General features: G+C 44.1%; 3 protein-coding genes across 3 annotated transcripts; 2 read left to right on the forward strand and 1 right to left on the reverse strand.

Moving 5' to 3' along the window:
- Window position 1: 1 nt before the first annotated feature.
- On the forward strand, window positions 2-1,463 carry BO97DRAFT_205594 (uncharacterized protein; the record flags this gene model as incomplete). Its single annotated transcript, XM_025690549.1, has 1 exon — window positions 2-1,463. A coding segment is annotated over one exon (1,323 nt), but the record flags the coding sequence as incomplete, so codon positions are not given.
- Window positions 1,464-1,853: 390 nt separating this feature from the next.
- BO97DRAFT_408354 (AMP deaminase) lies at window positions 1,854-4,710 on the reverse strand. Its single transcript, XM_025695840.1, has 2 exons — window positions 3,172-4,710; window positions 1,854-3,108 (listed from the first exon to the last, which is right to left on the reverse strand). Exons 1-2 carry the CDS (start codon window positions 4,609-4,611, stop codon window positions 1,984-1,986), a joined length of 2,565 nt encoding a protein of 854 aa, XP_025547594.1. The 5' UTR covers window positions 4,612-4,710; the 3' UTR covers window positions 1,854-1,983.
- Window positions 4,711-5,562: 852 nt separating this feature from the next.
- Window positions 5,563-8,165, forward strand: BO97DRAFT_428399 (putative actin binding protein; the record flags this gene model as incomplete). The annotated part of the gene is made up of 4 exons (XM_025697289.1): window positions 5,563-5,761; window positions 5,820-6,007; window positions 6,071-7,960; window positions 8,079-8,165. The coding sequence occupies 4 exons, from the start codon at window positions 5,563-5,565 to the stop codon at window positions 8,163-8,165; spliced, it is 2,364 nt and encodes a 787-aa protein (XP_025547595.1).
- Window positions 8,166-10,095: the final 1,930 nt, after the last annotated feature.

Genomic DNA, 10,095 nt, shown 5'->3' on the forward strand with positions numbered 1-10,095 from the left:
TAGCTGTAGCGAGACATCCGAGACATCTGATACCCCGTCAGCACCTGCATCATCATTTGTATCACCTCACAGGCTAGAGCAAAAAAACAGTGCCAATGTTACGGCACGAATTGGCTCTCAGGATGATTGTTCCGATTACCTCTCGGCCATCGCAGTCATTACAGTAGAGAAACAGTTGAAGGAACAAGCGCTGGCAGCCTTTCCAAACGAACAAGATCACCAACCCGTCGATCATTTCGCTATTGACAGAGAAGAAGAAGAAGAAGAAGAAGAAGAAGAAGAAGAAGAAGAAGAAGAAGAAGAAGAAGAAGAAGAAGAAGAAGGTACCTTCAACCATGAGCAGTCAAGCTCTCCAGACGACATTTCCTCTCCATATATTCATCGGCGAACATCGTCCGCAGATCTCACGTGGGAGCTTGAGTATATGCGCAGGCACAAAGAAGAAGCCGAGATGAGTGATCGCGCAATGGCTAGAACAAGAGGCTCACCCTTCTCACTAAGAAGCGATACCCTGTTTGGGGCTAGGAAGCTCGCAAGGCACCTTGACTATCGAGCCAAGGCTCGCGATCTGGCACCACCCGAAAGCAATGCTACCCCGCCAATGCTCGGAGAGGATCTTATCTTCCCCCAGAGCCTATCCCCCGAGTCAACAGTATGTGAAGGCAGCAATATTCAACATGATGTGACTCGCAAACGACTGTGTGGATGCTCTGGACTTTGGTATGGTACTCCTCGCGTTGATGATAGATCCAACGACGGGGGTCTCTGGAAAGGTACCTGCAAACCCGGAAATATGCAAGAGATCCAATCACGGCAGACTTCAATCGCATCGCCCGATTCGAAGGTATACGCGGGTCCCACCCTACAGTCAGCTGATACGGACTGGCTAAGGATCAAGAATCAGTCACTCCAACGCAGCTCATGGAGTCCTACCACGAGTCACTTTTCACAGCAAATCTCTAGCCGAGAGTCTCTTGAAATGGAACTGCATGATGGTCTTGTTACTCAGATATATAATTACCTATCTCTGGGGTATCCCTGCGTTGCCCGATATTTTGATCATGAACTCAGCAGAGTCTCTGGTATATCAGTGGCAGATCTAAGACAGGATGATTTGAAAACAGATGCGAAGGGTCACGTCGGCGTTTCTGATACTACCCTCATCGACAAAGATCTATCAGAAGGTGGTTGTATGCGCTGGAGGGCCTTACAATTGTATATACTAGATTGGGCAAATCAACGGGAAAGGTCTGGATTTGCCGAATTGGATGGAGATCATGGGGCATGGGGCGTTTGTGAACGCAAAGGTAGTTGGGCGGTCTAATATTTGAAATTAACAAACTCACCCTGGTCCTCTTATGACATGATATATCCCTTCTTGAGCTGAATCTACAAGTAGTGACCCTGAGTTCAGAAGGCGACTGACTATATACGGTTGATATCGGTCGGAATAATCACATCCTTTAATTGGCACCAGCTACATAGAGGGGTTTGGGAAAAGTTATTCATACAATGCTTAATATCCTTGTTATGAAGATGGAACAAGACTACTATTGTTGGCTCACTCCTAACCCAACCCGATTATTGTTCCACCAGGAACTCTAGTGAGAGAGACTGTGACCTGAGATTGCAATGCTATGAATGCCCCCAAGAAATTCTTCTTAGGTCACCCAAGGAGAAATTGCTGCAAAAGCACAAAGCTTCAGCCATCACACATAGCGTTGACAGCAAGTTATCCGCTGATTATCACTGCGGGGCGCCTACAATTGGAAGTTAAATCTCCAATTCTATAAATGCAACAATAGCTTACCTGAGTCTGGATTCGTACCGCTCTCAGTTGGTGCGGCTGAAGGCGCCGGATTTGATTTGTGTGTTAATTCATCAGTCGATCTCGCGCAATATCGATTGATTCTGGTAAACGTCAGTTCAAATCGATGTATGAATGCGGAAGGACCAGCGAGGCATTCCCCATCTAGCCAAAACCTACAGCGCGAGTTCCCCAAGCAGTGTTTCATGCCTAAATTGTTCACGAATGTCAGGAACGTTGCTCTTTGCGACATTATTTCCCATAACTCCTGGTGAAGAGCACTTGCTGCCGAGCCATCTCTTCTTCAAGGAAAGCTCGAAACCGCTTTGCTCGACGGAATTTTTTGCAAGCTCGCACATGTCGACAGCACTGAACTTGTAGATTTGCGCGGCTACCGAATACTCTTCGATCAGTGGTTCTTTGGTGAAGGCGAATTGCAAGGGATCATCAGTAGACAACGAGACATTAAGACCCCTTTTGAAGAAGTTGGCGCAGGGATTCTTATCGTAAGTCAAAAACAGTGCGTTGTTGCTGAGAGGCGACATCGCAATCCCTATCTGATCGAGGTAGAACAGATACTGTAGCAAAGGAACCTTTCTCAATAGAATACCATGGCTGATGCTGTGGCAACAGAGAAAACCAACGGCAAGATGATCTGGATCACCGGCTTCACCACAATGTGGCCTCAAGACGAATGTGTTGAAACCCAGCTTCTTGCGCCAAATGTTCAAAGACGCGATGTTGGCGAACATGAAATAGAGCCAGTAGCTGTAAGGTGGATTCTGCTTCGTGCTCCATTCTCTCGGGATAGGATACTTTCGATACAGCCGTCTCTCAGCTTTGCTTTCATCGTCAACACTGTCGAATCCAACGACCCGCTGTAGGAAGATGTGTAGCTTAGGGTGTGAAGCTGGGTCTTTAGTGACTTCAAATAGCGGCTTGAAGACATTCGTTATCACCTGCTCGAAGTTCTCCATCATCCCGCTCGACTTATATACGTCGTAGAGACGAGGCACTTGAATGAGCCAGCGAACATTGGGGGAAAATAATTTGTTGTCCACAACCCAGGCAGCAAGCTTGTCCCATTCTTCGATTGATCTCCCGTATATAGAGATGCGCCACTCCACCATTTGATATTTGCTTGATTCCAGGTCGGAGATCACTTCTTTTGTGATTTCAGCCAGATAACGTCCTTTGATGAAATTGTCGGTTTTTAAAAAGATCTCGCGCAGGCGGGATTCGCCAACAGGATTATACTTGAGGTTGAATTTGTCGAAGCGGTGAAAAGAATCGGTATGCGCCTATTTGAGACGTTAATTGCAAATTGCTAATCGTAAAATGTGCTGAGGTGCAACATGACATACGTGCATATCAAGTGTGTCGATGCTGAGGTCATAAGCTGTGAGATTGATGCTTTCGAAGACCTCCCTTAGTGTTAGATGTTTCCCATCCCTGAACAATACGACCTCGTCTGGTGACTTCTTCATCTTGCTCTTAATGAAACGAAGGAGATGCTTTTGGTTCATGCATGCAGAATGATGCACATGCGTGTCGACTTTCCGAACGTTATAAAAATCCCTATGAGGCACTTTCTTGCTGTCGGCTATTTCTTGATACTCATTTAGAAGTGTATACAGTTGGAATTTTCCTTCCAAGTAAGAAAGTCGCTTGAATGCAAAACTTTTCGCAGGACCGTCCGTCGATATATCTGTGACTGCATCAAGGTCCATGTAGAAGTCTCTCAAGGAAGGGATCTTGACCACTGGTCTTCGTGATTGCAGAGCCTCGTCACTCGCATAGACTTGATATACGCTATTCTCATCCAGCTCAAAGACCCAATCAGATCCTCCGGGAAGAGGCAGGCAGTCGGACATATCGAAATCCTCTCCCACATCTTCACCCATCTTTCTTCTTTTATGGTCAGCACGTGGGCGATCGTTGATCATCCCAAGATCCTTGTCATCGTCCCAGGCCGGCTCTGGAGGAGGAGGATAGATCTGCCAACCCGGGGCATCCTTTGGGTTGTTGTCAGGCCCTTGCAATGATAACTGCATATATTCGGCTCTGCGATCGAGCAGCCTCTTTATCTTACGGCAAATGACATCCAGGTCTGAGGCTATCACATTTGCGCCTGGTGAAATGTGCATGATACCTTGGACAGCCCCAAGTCCATCTCCCGGATTTCCCAAATTGTTTGTCCCTGATAATGTGTGCGGCTCATCGAAAGATTGGAGCATAGAATGTGCTTCGGAAAAACGCTGATTGTGCAGTTCTCCTGCAATCGAATCAACAAAGGATGTATCCGCGAGGTCTGCTATCAAGTTTGGTTGCCGAGTAATTGGAGATGGAACTCTGGCTATTTCTGGACCCGTCGATTGAATGAGATCTCTGGGGCTACTTGCCGTGTCAGCAGAGTCCCTTTCTGTTTGGATAGTCGGTGCATATATGGCCGCTGCTGCGGCTGATTTGGTAGATTGGTCGCTGTCTCCGACGCTCCGACTGGCGAGCTGGTGATGTTGATAAAACAGCTTCGCTTCAGTATGGCTCATCGACTTCTCGAAGGCATAGTCATAAGTTGGCGTCTTGAGTTGTATGTCCCTTGGCAGGATATCTTCCGGTGTTTGCGGTGCGGACTCTGTATTGATGAAATCCGTTTTACTTATCCCAGCATCGGCAAGAAAATGGGGGGTTGAGTCGGGCACTGTTTCATGAACTTGAGGGAAAGCTTTCTCGTCCGATAAGCCTCCTGATGTGTTGGCATTAGAAACGGGCCTGGCAGCTTCATTCGAATTTAAAGAAGTCATTCTCAATCTTGTGGCACAGTTTGTTAAACCCAGTGATGTTGCTGCACAGTCTTGTGGTACGGGCTGTGATCAAGTTGCCCGGTTAGTGAAACTTCTTTGTAGAAACTTTTTGTATAAGTAAAAAAAAAAAACCATAGCAAGCCGAAAGTGCTCACCGCACATGCTCACCAGTGCCGAATGTAACGGGTAATTATTATTAATATTATTAAGCAGACATCCGAGGGTTTGACCAAATGATCTATAACAACATTGTTATGAATTCTGGAATGCGAGGAATGGAATGGCAATCCCTACACAGTTCAAAATACATCAACCATATACTATTGACGCAATGAATGAGAAATTCCAGGCTTCACCCACCGTATGGTGTGCCCTCAAAACTATGGATTAAGAGCTCCGGCCTCAGAGTAGGAGTTCACAGCGCTATATCATATACTAAATGAGATGTATGTAGTAAATACCGTAAGTACCTTATCAATTCGTAGAACGAGATTACTTGCTTGTTAAAGGAACGATGCCTCTCTCCACGGCCTCCGCCCGTCGAAGTGCAGCTTACCTATGGTGGCTAGTATAATCCTGGTGGCGGGTGGGCGCGCACCGCCTCGTTCGAATCCTATTCCGGTGTAAGGTGTGACGTACTGACTTGTTGCTACCCCGTACTCTATAACTAGCCCATGGAAACAATTAACAGCCCATATCCCTTAGGCAGAAATACAACCATCCATAGCACTAGCTCTACTGTACATGTAAGTCAGTCAATCCGGGTCTTGTCGCCTGCTATAAATAAATTGTGGAACGACCCCCCTGATTCCCTTCTTCTATCACTCTGAACTCTGGATCATGAGTTGACCCAGGTCTTCTAGGCAATCTCATCTGACACCCTTACTCTAGTTTTCTACCCCATTCTGTGCTCGTGTCGAAGAATTCGATACTTGATTCTAGCTTACAAACATGGCCACTCTGAACCTGTCCACTAACGGGCCATCGATAGCGAAGAGCTACCAAGCTGTCATCGACTCATCTCTGCCAAGCTCGGGTTCCCCTACTTACGGGCAATGGGTCATCTTTTCAGTTGCCACCCCTTTGATCAATGCTTTCCAGAAGGATTCCGGCAATAAGGAGAGTGTTTTGAAGGTCCAGGATACTGGAGGTCGGTCATTAACGTCTTCCCTCACCCGAAATGAGCTTCGCTAATTCTTGCTCTCAAGCCGGTGAATTGTTGGACCTGGTTGACGAGTTCTCCGAGGGCAAAATACAATTCGCATTCGTAAAGGTCCTCGACCCGAACTCTGGACTTCCCAAGAACGTGCTGATTGCCTGGTGCGGGGAGGGGGTGCCGGAACGTACCAAGGGATACTTCACCAGTCACCTCGCCGCTGTTTCTAAGTTTCTGCATGTCAGTTCACACTTACGATCATTATGCACACTTGGTGCTCCGTTCTGATGCATAGAATTACAGGGCTACCATGTGCAGATCACTGCTCGCTCCGAGCAAGACCTTACCGCGGAGGGCATAATACAGAAAGTGGGAGACGCTTCTGGGGCGAGGTATACCCCGGGGTTAGATAGGATGCCTACCTCCACCCCAAAGCCCCCGGTATCCACTAAGCCCGTCTTTACACCCACACGCGCTGGTGGCATTACTGCAAATAATCCAACGGGTAATGCGCAGCGAGCATCAGCAAGGGGTGGTGATGATGGCTGGGGTCCTGATGCACCACCAGTCACTAGGACGGGCCTCGAAAAGGTTCAGTCAGCTTACAAACCCACTAAGGTGAATCTTCAAGAACTCAAGGCTGAAGCGCAGTCTAACTCCAGCACCTTCATCGCTCAAGACGGTGGAGACCGTGGCGAAGTCGTCAAAGGTGGCTATACGCCTGTTGGGAAGGTTGACATTGCCGCTATAAGAAGACAAGCACGCGAAGCCGGAGATCTGGCTGATGATCGTCCCGAGCCTGTGAAAGGCGCATACCAGCCAATTGGGAAGGTTGACATTGCTGCTATCCGGGCCAAAGCACAGGGTGCACTCAACACCCCCACCGACGAGTATACCCCTGCCAAGGGAAGTCCGGTCCCGCAAACGGCTGGGCTTGCAAAGCCGTCAGATACAGCTTCTGTCGCAAGCCAATATGAACGCCTAACGAGCTTGCCAAAACCCAAAGTCGCAAAATCCATAACCGCCAATTCCACATTTGTCGGAACGAAACCCCCCCTTCCCGACCAGAATACTAAGGCTGCGGCACCATTAGTGGGTAGTGCTAGCCGTACGTTTGCCGACGAAGGAGGCAAGACACCGGCGCAACTCTGGTCAGAGCGTAAGGCTAGGGAAAGTGGTCCAGCTTTCAACACAATTTCTACCAAATTACCGGTCATTGAGACAGGTGCACCAATTCAGAAGGATGACGAGGAATCACAGAGCGACGCAACTACGGTCAACCCCTTTCCTGTACACGCCGCGGGAACTGGGGCTCTGTCACAGATTACCGCTCTTCCTTTACGTACGGCAGGGCCGGGTCATGATCCAGATAATGAGACTGCTCCGCAAAACACAAACATCGATCTTGGCTACACAACTCACGACGTGTCTGGGGGCTTGCACAACGTGAAGGGAACTGTTCCGACCACTAGTGGCACCATATCTGTACCAGATTCCCCGGAATTTGCCCCAGTGACCAAGACAGGAGAATCACATACTACTGCAGGCTTCGAGCCGCTTCCTACTCCACCTCAGCAGCCTCGGTCTCCGACCCCCCCAACTCCACCAGTACCAGAGCGTGAGCTCTCACCCATACGTGTGGCCGCCCCGGTTGGTAAAGAGGTGACGGATGTTCACAACGAGCAGCAATCACCACCTCCTGCAATTCCTACCGCGAGCTTGCAGCAGGCGTTGCCCAAAGAGGATGATTTGGACGACGATGCACACGATATTGGTCGTGCAACGGCTGAGGCTACCGTTACTGACGACGCGCAGCAAACAGTCGTTCAGGCGGTGGTGCTTTACGACTATGAGAAAGCAGAAGACAATGAGATTGAATTGAAAGAAGGCGAGCATGTCAACGATATCGAGATGGTTGATAAGGACTGGTGGTTAGGATCGAATATTCAAGGTGAAAGAGGCCTGTTTCCAAGCAACTATGTGGAAATCGTCACGAATCCATCGCAGTCCCGCAATCTAGGTGACCATCAGGTCCCCACGGTCGAAGGAGGCCAGTCTTTGCTTGATGCTGAAGTTGCTCCATCCACTACCACTGAGGCATCTAGCGAACCTTCTGCAATCGCATTGTACGACTATGAGGCTGCGGAAGACAATGAACTGAGCTTCCCAGAGGGCGCCAAAATAACCCATATTGTAAGTTTCCATGCTCTAATCCTATACCCATGCAAGGCTGGTCAATAGGTCTATGACCATACGTCCAAAATCCCCTCCTGCTTGGAACGTTGTGGCTGATAAAATGGCTTATCACTAGGAGTTTCCCGATGATGATTGGTGGCTCGGTCGGTACAATGGAAAATCAGGCCTGTTCCCTGCAAACTATGTGCAGCTTGGAAATTGACGAGCACGAGTCCTTGGCGTATGTTTCCTGTCCGAATCGAGCGCGGCGACTCATGTCCCTGCAGTTGCGAGGCCCTCCGTCTAACATGATGATATTCACATATGTCAAAGTTCTGGGGGGTGCGCATTTCGCTGTATCGAGGTAAATCGAGTTAACCCCTAACTTTGATCTTCTTCTTGTATCTTTTTACTGTCGTGAATTGTGCCGTGTATATTTATACCAACGTTGTATCAAGAGGTCTCTTCTGTTTATCTGTCTGCCTCGTGTGTTTTGCAATAAGAGGTTCACTGGTTCTTGTGAAACCTTGCAAGATTTGGCTAGCTAAAAAAGCTCAAGATAAATACCTAACATGGAACCATATGCTAGTCTAGACTCATATGGAGCCTTCAGGAATCACGCTCGAGATTATGTTTGTTACTATGCTTATGGGTAAAAGTTATTTTGTTCTCATTCTCCATTTAATTGGTTCAATGGCCCCTTCAAGAAAAGACTGGCAGAGAATTTCCTTCATTATATAGATACACAGCTGTTCTACATTCCTTACACAAGCTGCATGATACTACCGTAATCCACAAGCGGGCATGCCATCCAGCAGGCTACTAGATAGCCATCTCTGTATTATCCATGTGAAAGAGCTATAATATATATACTAGTATCTCAGCCAATTCTACTTGTTATCCAGTGAGATTATGTATAGTCTCTAGTAACCATATTTAATTTCTAGTTTCTTTTCGTTTACAATAAGAACATACCCGGATAATATAAATCATACTGAATGTCAAGGTACGGGCTGGCTGGGGTAGTATATCCGCAGCAGAAGCCGGTAAGACATCTGGTACCAGAATATTCTATATTCCAGCCTGTCTGGATCCTTTATCTGTATAGAAAAATTAAGAAAAACTTTTAGAAAAATTTTTTAATTAAAACTCTATATAAAGATATATATGAAAACCTGATAATCATAAGATTAGATAATTCTTTAAATAATTTAATTTTTATTAATACTAGTTCTTATTCTAGTAAATTAAGATTATTTATTTTTTAGATTTTATATTATTTTATTTTTTTAATCAGAAAATATAAATAAAAAAAGATAAAACCCAGTAGTAACACAAATATATATTAAAAAATACTTAATTTAGATTAAATTAAACTATAGTAAAATAATTCTTGGAAATAATATATATATATATTAATTTCTATAAATTAAGTTACTTTTTAAAAATCAAATTATTAAAGTTATATTTTATAAGTATTTTTATATCTAAATTAATTATTTTTAAGTTAAGATAATTATATACAAATGACATTTTTTTATTTTTAATTATTTTAATAATAAATATTAGGCTTTTTTCTAAACAAATTAGTTATAATTTAAATAAAACTTGAAATTAATGAAAAATATATTTTAAGTTTTAAAAATTAGATTTAATATATTTTGATTTTGATAATTAATAATGTAAGAATTAAGATAAATCTTTGAATCAAAGAATATTATAATAATTATTATCACAGTATGGACTTAGAATACCTAGTCTATTCTAAATATCTGGAATATCTAGAGTATCTTAATTATCCTGTATATCTTATTTATTTTATTTATTTAAGTATACTACTAATCCTACTTATTTTATATATAACATATAATTTCTATTTTTGAATTTATTTCTAATCTTATTATAATTTATTAAGCTATATCTTATTTATAAATCTAAAAATAACTTAATCTAAATAATTAATTAAGAATTAAAGAGATTATTATTAAAATCTATTAATTTAAATTATTATATTTATTATTTTTACTAATTTATAATTTAATATTATATAATCTTTATTTTTAGAAACAATAATTAATAAAATACTAGTAATTTTATAATCTTTTAAAATATTAAATCTCTTTAAAAATCTTATTTAATATATAAAAAATATC

Source organism: Aspergillus homomorphus, assembly GCF_003184865.1.
Source record: "Aspergillus homomorphus CBS 101889 unplaced genomic scaffold BO97scaffold_48, whole genome shotgun sequence".
NCBI lineage: Eukaryota > Fungi > Ascomycota > Eurotiomycetes > Eurotiales > Aspergillaceae > Aspergillus > Aspergillus homomorphus.